This window comes from Mercenaria mercenaria, chromosome 11 (assembly GCF_021730395.1).
Source record: "Mercenaria mercenaria strain notata chromosome 11, MADL_Memer_1, whole genome shotgun sequence".
Classification (NCBI taxonomy): Eukaryota; Metazoa; Mollusca; class Bivalvia; order Venerida; family Veneridae; genus Mercenaria; species Mercenaria mercenaria.
The window spans coordinates 52,308,914-52,334,619 of NC_069371.1; the positions used below are offsets into that span (position 1 = coordinate 52,308,914).

General features: G+C 34.5%; 1 protein-coding gene across 6 annotated transcripts in view; it reads right to left on the reverse strand.

Moving 5' to 3' along the window:
* Positions 1-21,875, reverse strand: part of LOC123531629 (uncharacterized) — a 100,532-nt gene extending 78,657 nt beyond the window's left edge. For 5 of the 6 annotated variants that reach the window (XM_045312759.2, XM_045312757.2, XM_045312756.2 and 2 more), the window contains exon 1: positions 21,719-21,875. In XM_045312759.2, coding sequence (XP_045168694.1) covers positions 21,719-21,767 — 49 coding nt within the window. In that variant the 5' untranslated portion in view covers positions 21,768-21,875. The remainder of the gene's footprint in view (positions 1-21,718) is intronic. The other variant, XM_045312754.2, reaches the window with a different exon arrangement.
* Positions 21,876-25,706: the final 3,831 nt, after the last annotated feature.

Below are 25,706 nucleotides of genomic sequence, written 5' to 3' on the forward strand. Positions count from 1 at the left end.
TGAAAGTTGACACCTCCTTGAGAGTGTCACAACTATTAAATATCAGCGGTAGACGCCAAATAAATATTTCAATCTTTTACTTATTCACATAGTTATGATATGTCACCTTAATGCTGTTCAGTCCGCAAAGAGGTCAGTCTAACAAACTGACCGTTAAAGCAAGGACAGAGCCACAAAGTCTAATGCTTAAAAGTCATACCACGCACCTTCACAAACAGAAATAGAATCTGTGTATGAATTAATTGTTAACAAATCACACACTATGATATATTCCAAGTGCATGTATTGAATTAATGGAGGCAATTGTGAACTGCATCAAAGGTATAATTATGCACAGTTTCTTGCAATTTATTTAAGCATTTACCTCAAATTACCAAACTTTATGAACGAAACATCTATAAACTCATTAAAATCATAAAAGCATTCCTAAATATAAACACTTAATGACAGTCGCATTCTTTAATGATGCATGCAAAGACAGCATTTTCAGTTTTTACATTTTACTCATCAATCATTTAATTTCTTTTTAGATAAAAGCAAAAAACAGAAATGTGTCCTAAGCTAAATACACAGACAGTATCTATGCTATACATGTTCGAAGTTCTTTAGTACCAAATTTTGCGTGTTTACGAACACTTTTGGATAATTTAACCTTTTTGACATGTAATGTGTATTTAAACAAATAAATTTCAAGTCGACCTTGAATGTGCAAGCAGGTGAATCACTTCCTATTAAGGCATTACATTTAAATGTAATCGCCAATTCCATATACCTTATTTGGTTTTATTTTTATGTTTGAGGTTACAATTTCGGATGTAATAAATTTAATCTTTGAACATTTACTGCTCCACTGCTTATTATGTCTATGTCCTCTATTTATCACACAAAATCTTTCAATTTTTGCACTGGTATGTGAACAATGATGATTCAGACATCTATCATACCAATGTTTGTACAATCTGGTATTTCCCACACCTTTCAAATTCTTTTTTTTTGGTGTTAATATGATGCAAAGTATAAATTTGGAATGACAGCTTATGATACTAGTAATTTTATACTTGAGGAAAACAGTGGCTGCACATTCATACTTGTATGTTTTAGATGCAGTAGGCATCTAGGCGGCAAAATCTAATTTTCACACAATTCAGTCATATACACATCTGAAGTTCTGTCTATAAAAACATATGAAGAGATCTCAGCAAATGCATCTTAAAATCTTCACAGGAACTTTAAACTGTGCAAATACATCTTAAAATCTTCACAGGAACTATTCAATCAATTGTTTCAACAAAATGATAACTTTTCACTGAGATATGTCACAATTCTTTCAGGCAAAATAAAAATGACCTAGAAATTATTTTGATAAATTATTTCACAATGTCACCATGATAAAGTTATTAACTCTAGACTTTTTTCAGCCATAAAGACATAATAAAATTCAGATGTTATGATAATACTATAAAATAATGTGGATGTCTACAGTTACATATATCCCCAACCATTTTCTATCACATGATGGAGAACCTAGTGTCAAACTACACTATTTGCATAAAGCCAGCAGTTTTTGTCAACCCATGTATAGATTCAAGCTGTATTCATGAAGAATACATAAAAAATCTCAAGAAAGATGAAGTAAAGGTAACACTTTACATACACTTCCCTTAAACAAAATTGGGCCATTGCCACATATTTTACCGTTTGGGCCCATAAATGTTTGCCATATAGCGCCCATCATGCACAAACATTTTCAGAAAACAAAATATTCAATCCGTTTACCATTAGCCGTAAGCGCCGACTTCCAGCAGTTGTGAATCAAATACGACTCTTCTGATGACGTAACACGCCATATTCATTGGTCGATGTAAAAATAGTAGCCAGTCTCCGGTCGCAAAAAAAACAGATGCTGTACAATGGCAGACAAAAAAACAACAACACAGTCGCGATTCGGAGAAAAAGAACATTTTCTCAAAATGTCCAAAAACAGCAGACGATAAAAGAACAAAGTCCAAAGAAAGATGACTTGTCCGAGACCGCTAAATCACCCAGTGGCGTGACCACTACATCAGAATCAGGTGACTAACATTCATTCTGATAACGAGAAGAATAATTATTATGACTTGTAACAGCAAAAGTAATACGTTGAGCTTCATGCTGAAAATTTTCATTACAGGTTAAACAGTTATACTCTTTCATGACACCAATTTTTTTCAAATGTCCCAAATTTTTTGCCTTAATGGGGCCCTTTGACCCAACTTAAAAAAATCCTGGAATGAACACGGTCATATAAAAACTGGAGTATCTTCCGTATACAAAGTCGACATTCTCCAGTTTTTAAGCAAAACCATACAGTCATGTGGATCTACTTTTATGTCCGCAGAATACCTAATTGCTGAATGATACATTATCATATGGACACTACATCCACTACCTTTATATGAATAATTACATACTTTGGTGGAGGCAATTGAGGCAGAACTTCAGTCACAAAAATCAGCAAAAAAACACTGCTACATCCAGGGTACTTGTCTGGTCTTGTCTGAGCACAGTGAAAAAGCCAAATATGTTAATGAAATCAGTTTGAACTTAATACCAAGGGCATTTTTACGCATTTGAGTAACAACGTTGGGTTTGTGGTTGGAATACTAATGAATATCAGTACACACACATTCGTGCAGTCAATATAATTTATGCACATTCAGTGAATGTGCTATCAGCAATGCAATTTTTTCTCGTCAAAAAAATTCTCCTGAATAAAACTGAAAGATATGCAATGAAACGTATGCAATAAAGTCATTTTTAACTTCTGACGAATTTCATCATTTAATAAGTACAACAAGGAAATTGAAAATTCTGAAAATTTTATGCCTTTTCCTATGCCATTTTTACTATAAAATGAATCTAAAACACAACTGGCAGCAAGAAGAAAAAAATATTTGACTTGAAAGGGAAAGAATATGGTAATCTTAAAAATATATTATCATCTCCTTTGCTAACTCAATTACACACAGGCAACTTGACGCTGAAGCAAGTCATCCGACCACTGACTGGTAATCAGACTCCGTATAACACAGCAGCTTGAATGATCAATTCATCAATCTTATCCCCCGAAAAGATAATTATTTCGGCCCATTTGAGTTACTGACACTGTTGACAGTCAATCCTAAGATACCTGACTACTTGACATCCGAAATACCTAAAACCTTACGACAATCTGCTGCAACATGAAAGCAATAGTTTAGAAAGAATACAAAACAAATGATGACCGGCTTGTATAATAGGACTTCCCGCAGTGTGATGGTCAGCTTTTTGACATCAACAAGACAGTAATGGTCAAACAAGGGCTAACAAACAGATTTTGAAACACAGCCTCAAAACCTAATCTATTTGGTTTTGGATGTAATTGGCCACGTTTGGTAGGTTTGGAGACTTTGTCGTCTAAACCCTCAAATACCTGACTGGCTGTTTCTAAGCACAATTCTTAAACTGACCAAGGGCTAGTTGCATTTGCAGGAAGTAATTATAACCTTGGATTTTTTAAAACATTATTTTGCCATGCCTTACTTGTGAAAGCTATGCTTGGAGTTGACACAAAATACTGAAATATCACTCATCCATACATAGGGTCATTAAACTTAGTAAGATACATTTTTATAGCAACTTATAATACTCAATGAAATTTTTGGTTGATTTAAAAGCCACAATCTAATCCAAGTGCTGTTTATTAACTGAAACATCCTTTTTAAGGCATATAAAACACACCTTGATGGGAGATGATCCAATGTAAAAAATATAATATGAAATATTTCACACAGGTGGTTAGTCATGTATCATGCCATTTTGTAACTGTGGAAGATTAATTAGCAACTTTTAACCCCTATATTGTCATTTCTGAGTTACTCTAACTATTAGTCTGACATATCAAGATTTTATAGGCTAGTTTATATCCTTAATAATAGTGTTGTGCATTTTTTCTGTAGGTTTAACATACACACCACACCAGATTCAGCTCAAAACTATGTCCACTTTTCCAACTACAGAGACCCAAGGTACCTCTACAGACTTTACTTCAGGATAGTTGGGCACCTGGATAGAACCACCAACCATCCATAAGCCTGCTGGATAGCTTTCACATTTGAAGAATTCCACAACATAAGTGAGTTTTTGAACCCACATCAATGAGGCGCAGGTTAAGTCAGCAATCTTAACCACTCTTGTCACGAGAATGACAGCAGATCCACCATGTTGTACATAAGGCTTCAGTTCCAAGATCTGTTTCTCACGTTCCTCAAAACAACATTTTTAATGAAACCTCCCCCCTAGTACTCCAACCCCTATGCGTGTTCTAAAAGGAACTCCAATATTCTCTTGTATCTTCTGTTATAATATAACCTAAACTAAGTTATAGAAATCGATACAGGGTAAAGAATATTTTATCGCTTGCTGCACTTTCAATAACAAGTTTCCAGTCTGAGATGATTCAGAATTTCTATGTGACTCAATTCTCCCTGACATAATCCTAATTGATCTCTGTCATTGATGCATCGATCAATCAATGTTCTAATAATCTTATCTCTTAAACATTCTATATACAGTCAAACCTCTAGCCTTTACCCTGCTAAATTTCTACAATGAACTTGTCCATCTTTCAATTTGGACAGTACCATCAACTGTTAAAAGGGGTGCTTACCAAAACGATACTAACTAAATGGCAATCAGGGCAGATCTTGATCATACTGCATGGATGTGCAGCCTGATCATGATCTACACTGAATGCAAAGGCAGAATCAATCATGTCTAGCACGATAAGGGCTAGTTTTTGAAAACTCCAAATCCAAGCTTTAGTAGTTGCAGTGCACCAAAAATTCTATGGGAAGTCCAACCTCTCTACAGCAGATACAACTGAGCACTTGGGAAGACAACAATGTGCTTGTTATACAAAGGTTGTGCCTTTAAAGAGGTTAATTAACTTAAACAGATACTTTGAAATCAGCTTACATATAAACCTCAAACAAATCGGGACATTGACGCCCGACACATGGGCAAGTGCAACAGCTCTACCTATTCTTCAAACACTCCAGCTAAAATTTCTGTCAACCATGTTTTCTTACCTATTTTAATTAAATACTGCACTTAATGCAGGCTCATCAAGTCGGTCATTCTACATGGCATATTCAGCAATGTTCATGAACATGCAGAATGAACATTTAATTCATGAATGAAGAAATCAGTCCTCATTGGTCAACCACAATGATAATGCAAACTTCATAAAAGATGGATTTCAGTAATTCTCCTCTAGCATGCAGACTGCAAAAAAAACTACTGACTGTACTAGAAATATAAAGACACAATTTTACTGTAAAATTTATGACCCATTACACACAATAACCCTAAAATCATATACTGCATAATTTATCAACCCAAAAATCAAATGACATATTTCAACCACCCAGCTTAGCTTAAATGGTGGTGGTAGGAGAAGTCAATTGAATAGAATCACTAATCTTGTGTAACCCTGCTTAAGCTGGCATCTTTATGAAACTTTTCAGTCCTGCATCCAAGTTGTTACAATATTAAATTCGGATACCAGCCTAAGAGCATCAGCTTCTGACTGGTCTATTCTGAGCTAAATTCTGAAATGGCCCAATGGCAAGTCAAGTTTGCACTGTCAGACTGGTCTCTGAATCCAATTTTAGCAACCTCGAGTCCTGCGGCAATGTTTGAAGTAACAGCTGCCATATAAAGTCAACACAACCTTAAAACCTTGATCACTGAATCCCCTCAGGCTCTTCTGGTGAAATGCATTCTGTCCAATAGGTATGAAAACCGAATATAGTAAATTTGACAGAGATTAAATTCTGTTCCCAGAGGACCAGCTTCGATCATATTTGGTACATCCCAATTTTTCTCCTTTGCATCTGGCTCATGCATTATGCAGAAGCTTCTCTTTCCTAATCCTTGGATCATACAGAATTATTGCAAATGAGTGATTGGATTCAACTGCCCATCAAACATGGCTATAGTCGGCTTAAATTGCCAGGTCAATCAATGGTTACAAACCGATTTTATGACAAATTGTTTAGAGTATTCATAAACAGTTTGTTAATTCCATTATATAAATTTTGCAACCAACGAAGTTTGGCTTGAAGTCTTGGCAGAAGGCTCCCATGTATGGTGTATGTAAGTTTTCTTTGACAGAAACTGTTCCTTATCAAGTATTCCAGGGCTTGACAGACCAGTCTCAGCATGCACGCTTGCCATTCGTTATTTGGTCAATTTCAAGGTTGCACTCAGAAACAACCAGTAAGATCATGGAAAGTTCTAATTCAAAATGTAGCCTTAAAACCCTGAAGACAGTTTTCAAATCAACATTATATCCACAGGTGGCAGTAACGTACCTAGGATGCAGTATGGGTCCATGAGCCATATGCACTTAAATTTACTACAATTATGTTTTCTTAGGAAAAAAATGACAAAAAGCCATTTTGAAAAAAAAAAATTGCTCCTGTGACAATGAGCCATGAGAAAGGTGATCAAGAACAGTTTTACATGTGCATTGCTTCCAGGTCCGTATTTTTTTTTCAAAACAATATTTCCTTATCAATGATTGGTCGCCTTTTGGCAAAAGATTAATCTTTCAGAAAAACCTTACTTCAAAACCCAGTTCCAAACCGTTTACGCACCACGAGCGAGCAACTGCATACGAAACGATAGTGATTTCCCCACCCGAATAATTCCCACACATTTTTCGCATCGAAGTCTCCCCACTAAAACACATCAAGCACACAGTTCGAGTTTAAAATAACGTTATAACCGGTCATAACAGACTAAACACAAACTAACAAGACCAAAAACTAGGATCAATCCTACTTTGTTACTTACAAATTGGCTATTTAATATTTTCACTTCCGGAAATTACCTTCGCCTGCCATGATTACCGTTGACAAGACGGTGGTTGTAAAGAACGTTTTCATTGGCGGAGACAGTTTATGTATTTCAAACGTAGCGATAAAATCCAAAGAGTACCCGAATATAAACAAGCAGCGATGGCTCACGAGGATTATTTACCAAATTCAAATAAATAACAACTGGTAAGTAATTAAGTAGAATTGAACCTTATTTTTTAGTCTTGTCAGTTTACATTTAGCCTATTCTGACTGCTTTTAGTGCTATTTTTAACTGACATGGTGTACTTGATTTGTTTTACGGGGGAGACTTCGGTGCGAAAAATGTGTGGGATTTATTCGGGTGGAGAAATCACTATCGTTTCATACGCCGTTGCTCGCTCGTGATGCGTAAACGGTTTGGAACTGGGTTTTGAAGTAAGGTTTTTCTGAAAGATTAATCTTTTGCCGAAAAGGCGGCCAATCATTGATAAGGAAATATTGTTTTGAAAATAAAATACGGACCTGGAAGCAATGCACATGTAATACTGTTCTTGATCACCTTTCTCATGGCTCATTGTCACAATTTAAGTGCATATGGCTCATGGACCCATACTGTATCCTAGGTACGTTACTGCCACCTGTGATTATATCCCCTACTTCATGTAAAAATAGGAAATGCAAATAATGCAAAAAATTACAATATATTTGCATTACACCAATGGTAGATGTGTTATTTTGCTTAGGTACAATTTTATAATAAAGTGTATGTAATCTGAATAAGAGAACACAGAGAAGACTTTAGACCCATAATGTACTCCATAACACTAACAGGGTTGATGAATAACCATCATACTACATATATAAAATTTCAACAAACTTCTCCAGAAGATCAGAGGAACTGATATCACTATTGATAACAATGCCATAATGGTATGAATAGCTAATAAATTGCTTGTAAATAAGAATCTGTTACCCTGACAATGGGCAAACCCATCAACTGTATTGTAATGACAGACATTAGCACATGGAAAATACCAGTTCTCTCATTCAAATCCTTGTCTAGAATTCTCCAAGGAGCAAGAACTAATCCATTATACTTGTATCTGTCGACAAAAGGCCAAGTCCCAAGACATGAAGGTGACTAGGATGTTAACAGGCCATATTTGGTAATGTCTATGATAGAAAAGAATGTATATGCATGGCATATGATATTACATTTTGCACGAAGGAATTTCAATACTGTCACACTGCGAATCTGGACTGAATATTACTTCTGGTTACAATAGCACTATATCTGAAATTCATCCTCATTTGACCTTTTGGGTACCAAGAACCATGAAGAATGTGAATGTAACTGTTCAGTTTACTTATCAGTCAGTTACATTAAATCAATAATATTGTTTTCGCATTTTGCAACTGAAATAAAGTAACCGATTCCTAGTAAATGACAAGATACAAAATCCCAAGGCTGCCACAAAAAACAATTAGACATTAAATTATTTGTAGTCTCCAGACAGAGATACAGTAAGTGCAGCAAAGGCAGGAACAGAAGTTGGGTTGGTGACCTACATGACTACATATTATAAGTCCACCATGACTAACAGACTTCACAAATGGTGCTGGAGTGCTGGACACACTGACAAAATTCAAACAGTTCTAGTGTTTTTTGTGAGGTTGTGGAACTGACGTCAGACAGACACTTAACAAGGTAGAACATCTAAAGCTGGGGAGGAATGGTCCCTCTTTACACAAACAGTAACTGGTTAAAAGAAATCTGTCATTAAATGAAATACTCCTTCAAGAATCTTGAAAATTTCAGTCAAACAAAATTAATTTTCTTAAGGTAGGACAAAAATTGCCAGTTTCTCTGCCAACAATAACACTTGCAGCATCTAACAATATGTTAGAAGACTCTCATTATTCTGAGGGGGGAAAAAAAGCATTTTCTGTTTTCAAACACCATTACTGCCATGAATTTTACGCAAAAATGCTCCTGTAAAAATGCTCCTGTAAAAATTGACTTCTACCAATCAGTAATCTTGGTTTAAATCTGTATTTTACTTAATGAACTGAATTGTGATGCATAATTACACCATGAAATTAAGATCTTTAACTGAAATTACAATGGCAGGCATTTTTATTAATAGCCTCTTAACATTTTAAGTTACACTTAAGACTGATTTAGCAGTTTTCATTCATCTTTATCTGGAGGTTTAATCAATGTCAAATGCTCTAAACTGGAACTATTTATTGGTATAACTTCATCTTTTTTTTCAGGGCGGAGGGGTCGGGTAGTTGTAGTGGGAGCTGACTACCTGAGGACAAATATTTTCGCCAATATGTAAAAATATTATAATTGCTTAATGCATGAATTATAACAATTTCTTTTTACAAAAATTGTAGTGGATGCATCATAATTAATGACTTTTGAAGCCTGAGATGGCCTTTTCAGTTGAAACTGGGAGAAAGACATTTTTCATTAAACAAAATTTCTGGTATTTAAAAAGTGCATGTATACAACAAAGTTTCAGTATAATATATTTTTTACTGCTGACTGTACACATTTACTTTATACATATTGCATTGTTTCTAAATAATTTCTTCAATCTTGTCCATTGGCAATGTTACCTGTGTCAAACTATTACTTATCTAGAAGTTTAGCTTATATAAGCATTTTTCTACTATAAGCTACTTAACACTGTAAATCATTTGCAAAATCTTTTGTGACAGTAAGGAGGGCAAGCTGTTAATCACTTTTACAACACTATTTCGCAAAAGCAGTGAAATTCATTCATTTTCGTATAAAAAAAAATACACATGTTTCATAACTACACATGTATGCTTTACGTTTGGTACATTAATTTTAACATTTTTTTGTAACCTTTGAGTTTTTTTTCCCCAAAACAGACCATTTATATGCAGTTGCTGCTCGATATCTCAAACACACTTTTCAGCTACCTCCGAGACACTTTCAAGTCCCGGCCCAAAATTTTGTGCACAAAATATCCTTTTAAGCTGAATTTTGTAGGGAAACGCTCGATATATCGGAATTCATGATACCTAATATACATGTCATAAATGAAGGGAGGTACTCTGGTTTAGAGAACCACTCCATATATGGAAGTGACCAATAATGTATTTGCACACATATGCCTTATGTATTCAGCTTTCACATTTTCATCTTATGCAGCCACCTGTCTTAAGAAACCACAGTATGTAACTTCCTTTAATAGCTACCTGCTAAGTTTGTATGTGCTTTTATAGTCTTCAGATGTTGCAGAAAAAAGATAACAAAACTGCAACATAAAATTCATTCTGAAAACAAATACAGACTAGTATACATGTTTTAATATTCTGCACTTTTCTTGTCTAACAATACACACCAGGAACAAGCAACCTTGGATTGGGACACATTGATTTTCTCATTAAAAACCTTCCTTTACTAGAATTTCGCTCACTTAAATTATTTAAACTCCTATCATATCTCATCTTAAGTTGTTTTTCAAACATATCAAATAACAGCATGGAAGTCAGTGGGCTTCAAGTGGGTATCGCATTCAGTAACATCAAATTTGGAAAACACAACAACACGGCCTTTGTTGAACTGTCTTTTTAAATAAGTTTCTAAAATGGGACTTGAAAATGTATAGCGAACACATCATGCAAGTTAATAACACAGAGTAATTTATAAAATGTATGTTCATCTTTAATATCTTTATGGTAAAGGCTAAAATGCCACATTCAAACCATGTTCTAGACAAACCGCCCCGATAGCCTAATGGTAGGGCGTCCGCTTCGAGTGCGGAAGGTCGTGGGTTCGATCCCTGGCCGCGTCATACCAAAGACATGAAAAATGGTACCAGTAGCTCCCTTGCTTGGCGCTCAGCATTAAAGGGAAGAAACTGGCTTCTTCTCTCATACCCTCGTGGCGATTGATTCCATCAGGAATGAGGTGTCGAAAGTGATTAATATAAATTGTAGGACTTCCTTCACAATCGACCTAAAATAAATTATGTATAAAAACATGACTCATTTCTATTATAATCAAATACTTCAAAAAAAAAGATATGAAAGTGGAACAACAAAATCATAGCAAAAGAGAGTTGTATCTAAAACTTTAAGAGTAGGCGTTCATTTATTTCATGAATCAGTATGTATATTCAAATCATCTAAATCTTGTTCAATTAATTTTGTACAGAAAGAATGTGTCATTTTCATCATTTTAATATATCATGATCACATCTTCCAATTCAAACATATACATCCACTTAAATCTAATCATTTATCAAACTGCCGTAAACCAAATTATATGTTATTTTGTACAAATAAAATGCATTCGTTCGTAAAATTTTTACACTTGGTCTACTCTTAGTGAACTGTTAATACCAGTAAAATACCACTGCAGCAATAAAATCACACTTTTATCACCTAAACGTTATGTCGAAAATCCACAAATTGAACATATATATTATATGAACAAGGTTACAACTACGGATTTGTGAATACACATGATTTCAAGATGACACATTGGACTTGACAATATTGTAATAACCACCGCCTTTCTTCATTTTTTTATTTAAGGATTCTTTTTTTTTCCAAGGTTAAACTTGTCAAAGGTACCTTAAACCAAAGTCAACCAAAGGTGCCCATTTGACACTAAGTAATGAGACACAAAATACAAACGACCTACTTTTTTAAGACCAGAATAATTATAACCGTGGAAACAAATGTCTCGGATATTGTAAATGTTTTTGCACAGATATGTGGCAAATTTGATTAATTGGTACATATTTGGTTAGACTTACACAGTCTGTTGAGATTAAACATTTCCCATTTTATTTATTTATTTATTTATTTTTAAATATATATCAAATTTTCTGTAGCTCCCTTTTACTGTGGCTTATAGAGACAGAGGCTAGAGATATTGCAAATTTTATGAGAAAGTGGTATCAGAGAGGATTTTATGGCCAAGTGCTTTACAGGTAATGACTCTAACGACTGATGCCAGTCTAATATTTGGTGTTTTCAATCCATATTGCAAAATGATACTGCAGCTTCCTTTTCATTCACATCTGGCAAAATATGCTTATATTATTAAGCATATCCACAAATGTAAAAAGTTCCTGATTCATGTTTTTGTATAATTGTACTGCATACTGGTACAGTATATATGTAAGTATTATACTAGTAGCTGACAGCAATAGACATCAGTGTCAAAAGTCTGTACCTATTTCAATTTATTTTATTAGCTCGAATGAACAGATATGCAAAACCAGATAATTTAGAAACCATGTCACCTTGCAAACCAAAACCAAAGTTTTCGCTGCAGATACATCATAATGCGGTAATATATATGGAAAGATTCTGCACACATGCATGCATTTATCACTGAGCAGATGTTTCCACATTTCAATAAGCATTCTAGCATCTGACTGGCTGCTTCTGAGCACTGCATTCAAACTGACCAATGGCAAAGCTGTATTCCAAGAGTGGCTTCAACTTCAACAACAGACTGGAATTTGAGACACAGGCTGACGCAGTATGGTTAACTATTGCTAAAATAAGAATGAATTTATTCCAGAACTTCTCTTGTAGTCGTTGAAGCATTTTCTTAACAAAAGGAGGGAAAATTCGGTCAGTTTATATACATCTCGAGAATCCTGACCAACTTTAAAAAATGAAAATTATTGAATATGTAATTAAAGCATTCTTGAGTAATTGCTTACTAAACAATTAGCGAAATTCTATAGTGAAGTTTTTTTAATGATAATGACATCTATTAAGTGTTGCAACTTGTAAATAATTGCTGCATACATATCAGTATGGACAAAACATAGTCCTAGAACAATGCTTCTACAGTTATACAGTTACATGTACACTGGCAAATGGAACTTTTTTTTTCTCAAGCTCTAAAAGGCAAACTACCTGAACACACTTTAGACAGTAAGGGGGCTAATGTTACAAAATGCATTCATATTTCAAACACAAATGCAATAACACAATAACTGAAATAACCTTTGTATAATTTATTGGTCAGTGTCCTTTTACCTGACAACTGGTCAGTCAGTGTCCTGAGATGTCCACTTTAACCACTGGACATAACAATGTTAATACCCACCTCCAGGTGGACATACATCATACACTTCACTAAAATATCTGTACTAAGTACCTAAATATTCCACATGATCTGTCATTTACCTTGGTCAAAATGTTTTATCAATGGCCATCTATACCACATAAGACAACTACTAAGTATTTTATTGTGGCAATAAATTAACATTTTTATCAGAACATTCACACACAAATTACCTCCGGCAATGAAATGAAATTAGAAAGTTGAAATGACCATAAAAATTTTAGACCATTGTTTTATTGATTGACATATTGAAATATATCAAGCGCATTGTTTATAAAATGATGAAAATGAATCATGTACAATGTCATGTTTAAGAGCTGACGGGCAAACATACATGTATCTTAAACATAAATCAATATAGGAATAATAATAGTATCTATCTATACTTATTTGTCCCTGATGATAATCATCAACAATCATTTAGGAAAATATATGTAGTATAACCTTTATTACCTGAAAATGACCCCATCATTATCTCTAACAAGCATTAAAAAAATATGTTCAAGTACCCTTTATTACCTGAAAATACTCAACACCCACCTCAAGCTGCTAGATACCCAAATAAGTGGAAAGACTTTCATTTTCAGCTGCAAACCAGGGTCATTTTACAATTAAAAGAAGGCTTAATAACTTTCTTCAAAGCAGATTTATAATCTATGATAGGTGGGGACTAATGTGTCAAAGGACCTTCCATTCTCTGATGGATTTACATGATCAAAGGCACTATTTTTCTTACAAGATTAAAGCCAAAATGGAAACGCCTGGAGTCAATATTGGGGTGTATTAAATCTAAATAGATATTTTATCAAATTTCTCAACAAGCCAGCTCAAACAGAATCATTGATTATATTATAAGGGAAACATCTGTTCTGCGAGGACAAAATCCAACCTAGCCATTGTAACAGATGTATTTAGATGCTTGCCTTCCGAGCATCATCTATACCATTATTATTTCCATTTATTACAATTTGGGTACTTCAGCCATTTTATGGCCACATACTAGTCAGTTAATTATAAAATTTGAGTCGCATCAGTTCATATGCAAGTGCCTTCTCTGAATTTAATATCTATTTTATGTGTCCCTATTTGTCAAACTTTATCATAATTGACTTTGGCTTTACTAAACACACTGGTCTGCACAAAATTATTGATGCAATGAAATTAAACATGTTTAATATTAATTCAGATCCCGCTCAAATCAAAATATTTCAAGGCTATTAAAGATGATGAGATAACAAATTAAAGCCTGAAAGTTGTGATTTGTGCTCCAAGTATGGAGATATTATTATTTTGATCATTTCCCGAAGCTGTAATTCTTGTACTGTGCAATTAGCCAACAATGTATACTGCTTAACACATATAATACTTTTCTAAAACTGTAAAGTACTCTGCACTGTTAAGAATTTAGTACTGGTTTGGAAACCAGTCTCAAATATGCAACCATCCCAATAATCAGTTTTAAAAATTGTGCTAAAACAATCAATCAGATTCCTATGTTTTGTGACTGGTTTTTAAACTTTGAGTCAAATAATAAAATTGTGAACTATAATGCATTTGATTTTTACAATATAATGTGGTAACATTAAATTTTGTGCCTGTGAAGGCCTGACAATATTATACATGTATGTTTGCAGTCTCTCGGAGCATCGCTATAACCATGTCCATCAGTAGATGAGGAACATTTCTGACCTTCGTCAAAATACCAAAGCATTTAATCTAGCAATTAGTCCTTCTAATATCAATTAAATGGACAAAGATAAGTACCATATAGATCTCATTGTCCCAATAGTTTTGTAAATGGGATGAAACAAAAATGTATTGACAACTAGGATGAAAGCCACTTGAACTCCGGCAATCAACTGCAAATGTAGACCTTTCAGATGAAATCAAGCGCATAAATAAAAACAAGAGGACCATGATGGTCCTGAATCGCTCACCTATCTCCACATGACCCAGTGTTCAACTGAGTATAACATCGTTATTTCTATTATTTGACATAGTGACCTAGTTTTTGAGCACATGTGACCTAATGAACCAGTTTCGAACTTGACCTAGATATCATCAAGGTGAACATTCTGACCAATATTCATGAAGATCTCATGAAAAATTTGGCCTCTAGAGAGGTCACAAGGTTTTTCTATTTTTAGATCTACTGACCTAGTTTTTAACCCCACGTGACCCAGTTTCGAACTTGACCTAGATATCATCAAGATGAACATTCTGACCAATTTTCATGAAGATGCATTCAGAAATATGGCCTCTAGAGAGGTCACAAGGTTTTTCTATTTTTAGACCTAATGACCTAGTTTTTGACCCTATGTGACCCAGTTTCGAACTTGACCTAGATATCATCAAGATAAACATTCTGACCAATATTCATGAAGATCTCATGAAAAATATGGCCTCTAGAGAGGTCACAAGGTTTTTCTATTTTTAGACCTACTGACCTAGTTTTTGACTCCACGTCACCCAGTTTTGAACTTGACCTAGATATCATCAAGGTGAACATTCTGACCAATTTTCATGAAGATCTTGTGAAATATATGGCCTCTAGAGAGGTCACAAGGTTTTTCTATTTTTAGACCTACTGACCTAGTTTTTGATGGCACGTGACCCAGTTTCGAACTTGACCTAGATATCATCAAGATGAACATTCTGACCAACTTTCATAAAGATCCCATGAAAAATGTGACCTCTAGAGTGGTCACAAGCAAAAGTTTACGGACGCACGGACGGACGACGGACACCGCGCGATCACAAAAGCTCACCTTGTCACTTTGTGACAGGTGAGCTAACAAGAGCATCGCAATGTGGAGCAATATACACCCGAAGGTATGACCTTTGACCCCTAAGTGTGACCTTGACCTTGAAGCTAGCCATCCGAAACATGTGCTCTGCACATCTTCTTGATGTGGTGAACATTTGTGCCAAGTTTCTTCCAAGCGGCCACAAAATTACTAAAGGACGGACAGACAGACGGACACACTGGCGTATTACAATGTTTATGCAAAGAAGATACACCAACAGAAGTTTCCACTTATTTTCATTTACTTTGATTTTGACCATAATTATGCAAGTCTGTTCACTGCTACTTGCTCATCATTCATTAAATTTCAATCTAAAGATGGTAGTCACTGGTTCTCCTAATGTGTACAGATATACCATCAGGTGGCAAGTCTGGTCTGGAAAAAAATGGAAAAAGAAGGAAATCATTTTTCAGCCTGCCAAATAAAACTTTTAAAAGTGCAGATTACATAAGAAAGCAAATCATAGTAGACTTTGTTTGATTGGGTCTTTATTTGGTGAAAACCAGCCTAATTTATAGGGACTGTTTCATCAAGATTATGTTCTGCAAGTAGGAAAATATAAATAAAACTTCTTGTCAAAGTCAAAGGTTTCATGGATGTACATCTATTCCTTAAAAAATTGGTATTTTTCTACCTCCCTTTCAAAATTTTAACAGCTCAGCCACAAAGCAATTAAAGCCTGTAATGACCAGTCCATTTCTCAGCTATACAACAGAGCTATGCTGTCAATAATACCTGGGACAATTATCAGGGTATTATTTTAAACCTCCTCAATCTATCAATAGATGGCTCAATGTCACAAATCAATTACAAAGAAAAACTACAAGGCTTTTTGAAATGGTTTTGTATTTCAGAAGATCTGACAATATCTTCATACAAACCAAGATGACTTTCAAAAGTTACCAATATTGTGCAAATAAAAGGGAAGTACTTAAATACTGAAATATCAAAAGGGGAACAAAAGTAGTTTCCTCACAGAAAATTTGGATCACATCAGATTCTGACTTCTGGTCAATATATATATAGAATGTTTTCAAGTAAAAGAGCAATACTGAAATGGTTGAAGATTTAATCACACACCCAATCCCCATAAACCCCATTTTCATTGTTATCTAGGCATACAAAAAGTTTACATTCAATATTTTTACAAATTTAAGTTTGATCAATAAAGCAGAATTCTCAGTAACATTTCTTTTGCACAAGAAAGCATTGGTGCTAACAGCATGCCCGTTAGTGCACTATAAGAGAACATTATTAAGTACACAAATACTGAAATTTAACTCCAAACAATACCATAGTTTCTCCTGTAGCATGAAAACAATATAAACAGATTAAAAGATCAACTCTCATCAGTCTTGTAGCTCAATTATATCAATTACAGGAAATCAATTGCCTCTTTAATAAAACAGCTATAAATCAAGCTAAAGCCTGTTACAGAACTGTACTGGCAAATGGAATCATATCTCTGGAAAATTGTTAAGTGGCTCCTCATGCAAGAGGGTATTATCAATAAATTTTCAGTATTATCATTTTATCTAATGTGAATAATAAATAATTGTGTAGTTTTTTTTCTAGTCAGTGTACTCTTACTAACCCTTAGCCTGCTGCAGGCGAATTTAACAGCCTTTGCAAACAGCTTGGAACCAGATCAGACGCCGATTAAATCGGCGTCTGATCAGGTTCCAAGCTGTTTGCTACCCTGACAATATTTCTTCCAATTTTGGAGCAAATTGAATGAACTTTACAATTGCAGCAGACGACATTTCCAGCAGACGACAATTTATCTAGCATGCTAAAGGTTAATATTAAGTTCTGGATGTTTTACTTAATTAATAAAAGGAAAGTTTTGATGTTATGAAACCCTGTATAAGCTTGATAGGAGAAACAAATTTCATGACCAAGTTTCAAAACTGGAAATTATGGACTTTTCTAAGCTTTGATGTAGTCTGAGATATTTTTTATGTTTCACATGGAGTTGACGAATGTCTCTGAAATGGAGTGACCTTGCCAGCGGGTTGGGTGTATGAATTATATAATATTGTCCTTGCCTGTGACCGTGGCCATACAGATCCAACACTTTAAAGTCTTGCATGTCACACTACACATTATGAATAATAATAATTAATTGTATGTATAAAGTTTCATCCAAATCTGGTCAATCCTTTAAAAAATAACAGCTGAAGAATGATGTGTTCCAAACCAGAGAGGGCCTCCCTTTAGGGGTATAAAACAGAAATAAATTACCTAGCACAGAAATAAGACAATTCTCAACCATATCATGTTTATCAGGGTGATGACAACAGATTTTATCATAGAATTAGCTCCGACTAATAGATTGTTCCAAAAATCTATTAACATTGGTTGTATTAAACGCAGATATGAAATCAGAGCTTCTATCTGGATATATATCTGGTGGCAGCTTTTAGTATTCTTATGAAAAGAACAATATTCAATGGTATTGATTCTGGAAGATTCCAGAGGCTGCCTCTCAAATCTTCTCTTATAAATAGCATATTTTCAAGTGTGATTTGTTTGTTTTATACAGTGGATTAAAATTGCACTCAGTAAATCTACCCAGCATTCAAGACTTCTGTACCAGACAGTAGTGTTAGTAGTACCAACCACATTTGAATCAGAGGCTGTCTATTAAACATTCACCTTGCCAGAACCTTCCTGCGTTGACCATACTAAACAAAATGGAAATGTTTTAATAAAGAATATTTACTTAAGAAACTCTGCGACTGGTCAATGTCATTATATATTGTCTGTATTTTTATAAGGTTGTCAGTACAGTACACTTAACAAATATTCTATGCCCAAAGCACATTGCACCATTTTCTGACTTTTTAATGATAAATCTGCATGTAGTTTTTACTTCTTTTCTTTTTGAGTGATATTGAGAGAGATCTTTTCATGAGATTATCTATAGGACAATGTCTCCCTCAAGTTTGCTATCTATTATAACAACACAAACTTATGCTTGTAATGTTATAGGTTGGAAAACTTTCACCTTTTCCCTTTATCATTCAGATAGGTGGATAAAAGTTCATAGAAACTTTGGCCTGGTAAATAATACATTAGCATACTGAAATATTTACTCAAGTAGCCAAAATATATTACCTTACCATATATCAAACAGATTTATTTATGATTTGTAAAGTCTTTCCTCCTATCCAGTCACCAACATCTTAAATTTTCAAAGTGAATATATGAAAGCGAAAAATATTCATCTCAATAGAAGCTTCCAGTCATGATTACAATATTACCTCTTTTCTTTTCTTTGGGGAGGGGGCTCCCACAATTCTTTTGTAATTTTTAAGTTTATTTCTGCAAAATCTGTTGAATAGATCTATATAAAAGAAGATGTTAAATGTGACTATCACCACCTAAATCGGGGTTTTTTCTAGCTATTTTGGGAACATAGCCTATACCCCCAAAATTGGGAATTTTGACGCATAACTGTTCCAAATTGGGAAATATTAAGTCCCATAGGATATAGTAAGGATGTGTTTAAGCACTTTCTGATACACTTGTTTCACATTGTACAACCTCTTTAAGATATACTTCCATTACAAAATTGTCCATAATTTGGTCAATGTTTGTGCAATTTTGATGAAATTTTTTTCAGGATGTAGATTGGGAATTTTTGCACTCATTTTGGGAAAAAAACATACTTTTTGGCATTGGGAATATAGCCGAATAACGGCTATAAAAACGGCCGAAAAAAAACCCTGTAAATAATGATTATATGAGCAGGAAGTTTTTCTTGACAAAGAAAAATACATAATGTGGTTGTAATGTTATGATTTGCAGCAAAAAAAAAATGTGCACCTTAAAGCTTGCAATTTCATAGGAATATCAAATATCATTAAATTTAATACATCGAACGGTGTGAGAAGGAAGAGAAAAGAAAATGTACCATGTTTAACACTTGTAACAAACAACCAAGCAAAACATGCAATTTCCAATAACGCTTATAAATATTGCATACAATGATATTAATAAAATGAGAATATTTTCATGCCTGTTACAGTGCCAATAGCTTTTAATTGGATAGAAAGTAACTTATGCTTGACAGATTTTAGGGCGGTAGTGATGAAACAGCTACAGACCAATGTGAATTATGCAAAACAAACAAAATATGTGTTTTTTCAGACTTCATAACACAAATTTCCCCAATCCAGTCAAATTTTTTTTTTACCAATGCGATTTTTTAAATCTATATGTCTGCATGTTTGTTACATTGGTACATTGAAAAAATACCTAAAATTATTGCTTATATATCATATTATGTTGATCACTACATTTTAACTTTGTTCAACAGTTCTTCTTACCTATGCATCCTAAAAAACAATTCTTTAATAAGGTCAGAGAGATAATATTATTTATGTCTTGCCTACCTAATTACCAGGCCTGTCAGCAAATAGCTGATAAGCCCAAGGAATATATAACTGTTCTTTGTTTCTATGGATTTTTTCCCTATTGTTTTGAAGTGCTTTATCACAACTGATAAAGTGATTCAATTATTGTGTAATAAACACTGGGTATAGGCAGAACAGTTCTATCAAATGCTTAGTAAAAAAAACTCATTTCTGTCAAATGGGACAGAGGGCCCACCTTTCTCATAGAAACTGAGCAGATGTTCAGTGGGTAATCAGTATTTACCTTAGATTTACAGTAAACAGGCCAAAGTTATTTAACCTTTATAAGTTTGTTTGCTGACTGTTTAATCTTCAATTTCAGATGGGGTACAACATAAAGTGGCCTATACAGAAACAAGAACTACCTGGGAAAAGAGCAGTTTCCAAATCATTCTGATAAAATACTAGTAGAGGTAAAACCTTTCTTTCCGATTATTCAGTATGAAAATACCCATTACAAGCAAACACTAATGGTTGACCTGTCAGTAACTCTAGATTTTCAAATTAATTCAAAGTGTTTCTAGCTTAAAAGATATATCAATATGTGCATTAGTTTTCACATACTATCCCCAGGATATAAGGCAGAAAAAAGTGCAAGGACACCAAGTTTGACAGTTTACTGAAATGGATGATGTGTTGATAAATTGTTAGATAGAACACTTTCTCTATGTGATAATAATGAACAATAGGGAAATCAAGCTGATAGCTAGGACTGCCTGAAGGCCTGAATGTCGAATGCCTTATTGAGTGTTATTGAGAGTATTTGGCTAATTTCAATGTAAATCAATGAAGACAAATATTACTACTCTACATGTGGTCTTGTCACATGCTATGAACAAAACATTATGTACCTGTACAAATAACTATGTTCAACAGATAAATATAAAAATGCACAGCTATGTTCAACATAATTATTTTTTTAATGTAAAATAAAATCACTCTACAAAATAAAGCAGTATGAAAATAATAAAAACATATACTGCATAAATATGGATCTAATTCATTTTAAAGATAAAAACAGCAAATATATCTTAATTTATGAAAAATTAATCACGCATATCAAATATCTCGAATTTTACATAACGTCAATATCTATGCACACGTGGTTTTCCTGTAAATTTAATCTCTACATAGCTTAAAAATTCAATACACCTTGTACAGGTGTTTTAAAACTAGTATAAATTGCTTCCAATACAAAACTACATTATAACTGCAATAATTACTTAACGATAATTAATTAATACTGCATGTTTTTGCCGGTTAGTTAAATGAGTAAAGCATTAAAACGTGATAATAATTTGTAATCAGAACGCGCCAATATTGAAACAGACGCCTTGTAAAGTTTCAAAAATGGCCTCCCCTTTTTTGCCGGTAACTTACCTGCACAAATTTACAGGTGTCACAAAAGTTTTAAAAGTTAGGAAAGTACGCTATAACAGCTCAAAATTTCATTTTCGTCAAAAAGCTTACCTATAACAAGACTGGATATAAGTCCCAAAATTAGTAGATAACTTTCCATTTTCGAGAAATTTTGCTGCGACAGAAAGACACTCCGCTATCGAAATCGTAACTGAAATGGAGTATATGTCACGTGACTGTTGCGTCCTCTAGCGGTGTCCAAATATGCGTTTATTGATCTTTGAGATTTTTGGCGGGTTATTTTCGCCAGCTTACGCCCAAATACGTAACCATTGATAATAAAATACAACCCGAAGCATTTCAATAAAACAAAAAATATAAGAATGTATACTTTAATACCTAATATCATTAAATCCTTGGATCTACAAAAAGTACATGTCATATTCAGCATTACATTATATATATGGAAATAATAATGTAAAAAGATTTGGGTAACAATTTTTAATGCCGAAATTTGAATAAGCCATACTCTAGTGATACCAATTTTTTTATTTATACTGGATCCAGCAGACGGCAAATAGTCGCAAACAGTAGGCCTATGTAACCATAATTGTGCCACATTTTATTAAAAGGAAGATTTTCATTTTTTGAAACAATTACTGTATATTTTTATGTAAGATTTATCTTTTCAAAACAACAATGCATCAGTTAGCTGATATAAAGCCCGGGTAATTGCACGAGCCTCTTACTTGCGCACCTAGCTAGGGCTTTGGCCATATAAAACAAGTGGTAATAAGGATGAAGTTTTCCAGAGTTTTGCAGATTATAATTATGGTCATATATATTTTGAATAACATGCTGCATTTAAATTTCAGAAGGAACTTTCAAACCATTTTTTTTTTTGCATAGTCTGACCTTTTTCAGTTATCTGATTAACAAAACAATAGTCAACTGTATTTGCAAGTGGGCCTAAAGAATAGTTAGATCTACATAATTTTGGAAAATGTTAGGTCAAAATATATATTTTTTCTTTCTTTTTCTTTTGGAAAGGTTAATCATGTTGTAATTACACATATATTAAGAAAATATGCATCTTAGACATTTTAGGCCACATGGAATGGTTTTAGTTAAGGACTACACAAATATTTTTTACTGTTAAGTCCCCGCATCACCAAACATGAAAGATAACGTACGGGAAAAAGGCGATTTACAGATATACAGTTGCGTCCCTTGTAAAAGAGATTTCCGTAGTTCAACTTCTTAGAACAAAATAGATGCGTCCTAGATTCCTATAAAATAATCATTCAATTGTACCCCAATGTCATTGAAAATGGCGGAGAACACAAAAGTGCACTGTTTATCCATTTGCATCCGCGTGATGCGAGTTTCTAACACGTATTACATGTTTTTAGCAAAACAGAATATCCAAAGTTTTGTTTTATGTGCATCCAGACCTAGACTCGAATCCAGAGTCTTGGCTCGACAGACCAAATGTACTCTGTCGCCGTATTGACTTCTGTCGTGACTTGACTGATATTTATCTTATTTTTCACATAGTCACAAAAAGCATATCCTTATTCAGTTGCGAGCAAATCAGGTCTGCGATTTTTTCCGAGATCTGCAAAGGGTGAGTATTTTCGATCTTTATTTTCATAGAGTAGCATTGACGAAGAACATGACGCGTATGTGGCGTATATCTATGATAAAAGTGTGTTTTGTTAAACAAGAGCTGTCGGAGGACAGCAACGATCGACTATTCAACAGCCTTACAAAAACTTAACCGAAAACTGCTAAGTCAACAAAGGGGCATAATTTTGTAAAAACACAAAGAAGATTTATGAAACCTATGCACTGCATATCAGATCATGACAGTGAACACATGTGTGAAGTTTCAATCCATTCCCATCAGTGGGTACCGAGATAACCAAGAACTGCTAAGTCGAAGAAGGGGCATAATTTCGTAAACATGCAAAGTAGAGTTGTCGAACCTGTGCATTGCATTTCAGATCATCACAGTGAACAAGTGTGTGAAGTTTCAATCCATTCCTATTGGTGGGTACTGAGATACCAGCTTACATATTAAACCTTAATCAAAAATTTCTAAGCAGAAAAAGGGCAAAATTTTGTAAAAAAGCAAAGCAGAGTTATGGACCCTATGTAGTGTAAGTCAGTTTACCACAGTGAATAAGTGTGTGAAGTTTCAATCCATTCCTACAAGTGGTTACTGAGATAGCAGCTTATACATACAAAAACTTAACCAAATCGGAACGCTGACGCCGACGCATGGGTGAGTCCAATAGCTCTACCTATTCTTTGAATAGTCGAGCTAAAAATGCAAAAACATACAAACAGTAAACTTATCTTTTCAATTTTTGATTAATTTATCAACGTCGCCCATAAGTATAATGTTTGCTTTGAATATTTCCAAGCACAAATTCAATGAGTCATGGCCAGTCAAACACTATATACCTGTAGGACGATTTTGGGCTCTGAAGTAAAGACTAGGTCCTTTTTAAGCCACTCTTCTTTCGGACTTTATTTATGACGTTATTACTGCAAGTTCTCACATACGTATCAGTTGTTCCAGCACTAAACAAATTTGGTAGTTGTGTTGGTAACAGATAAAGAGTACTTAGTTACAAAAGTTGTCCTATGACAACATCTATTCTGGTCTCAAAACTGGTACAGCATGTCTCCCTGCCAGTGATGGTCAAGCCTGATCTTGAAACTTTGGACATCCTTGGCATCAACTACTTCTTGAGGACACCGATTCCACATGTCGATCACTCTACGTGAAAATTGATTTTGACAAAAGGTTGTTCTACAACGGGGCTTTTCTAGTTTTAAATTGTGTCCTCTTGTAGATGATGAATAACAGAATTTTTTTTCAAAGGAACAGTCATCTATACCTTTAACAATTTTGAAAGTCTGGATAGCATCACCACGAATTCTACGATGAGCAAGTGTTGGTAAATTCAATTCCCTAAGACGTTCTTCAAATGGTCGAGCATGGTACAGTTAAAACGTAAGAGCAGTTTAATTGTCTACGCAGTGATATCAACCTCGAAGCTCTTAACAATTTATGCTTCCCGAAGGGGAATTAAAAAGCATGTATGTCACCGCTTCGTCCGTCTGTCTTTCCGTCTGTTCTTCCGTCCGTTCGTTTCCGGAATATTTCTCGGCAACCACCAGCTGGAACTGAGCGAAACTTCATAGGAAGCTTCACTCTTAAGTGGAAATGCGCATAGAGCTATTACCTTCATGTTCCGGCAGGATAATTTTTCACTGAGAAATTGTCCGCACCACTTCTTGTTCGGAGTATTCCTCAACATTCTCTGGCTGGAACTGTCTGACACTTCATAGTAAGCTTCATTCTCTTCTAGTACCGCCTCGGTAGCCTAGTGGTAGAGCGTCCGCTTCGAGTGCGGGAGGTCGTGGGTTCGATCCCGGCCGCGTCATACCAAAGACGTAAAAAATGGTACTAGTAGCTTCCTCCCTTGGCGCTCAGCATTAAGAGGGTAGTGCTAGGACTGGTCAGCCCGGTGTCAGTATAATGTGACTGGGTGGGGTATCATGTCACGTGTCTACGGCGTGATATTCCAGTGAGGCAGCACTATAAAGTTGGGCATTGTGCTCACTGCTACAAGTAGACTCCGTCGTTTATATGACTGAAAAATTGTTGAAAAAGACGTTAAACCCACACACACACACACACATTCTCTTCTAAGTTGCTATTACCAGATTTTTTTTAAATTTGTACACAAATATATGTTGCATAGCAGAAACAAAGTTAGATAACTTTGATAGTGTTAATTTACAAGGCTATACTTTTAGAAGTATTAATAGAGAAATTTGCAAACGAAAATCAGATGGGGTAGGTGTATTTGAAAAACAGTATATTAGATTTTAATGTAAAATATGAAAACTGCAATTTTTGTATTCTTGGTGATCTAAATGCTAAGAGTAAAGATCTATCAGATTTTTGTGACATAGATTATTACGTCACTGATAATATATTTGATGTTGATACAAAACATGTAATTGGTTTTAACAAGGCTTGTTGACCTTGGTTTTCCTACAGATCATATTTCTTAGAATT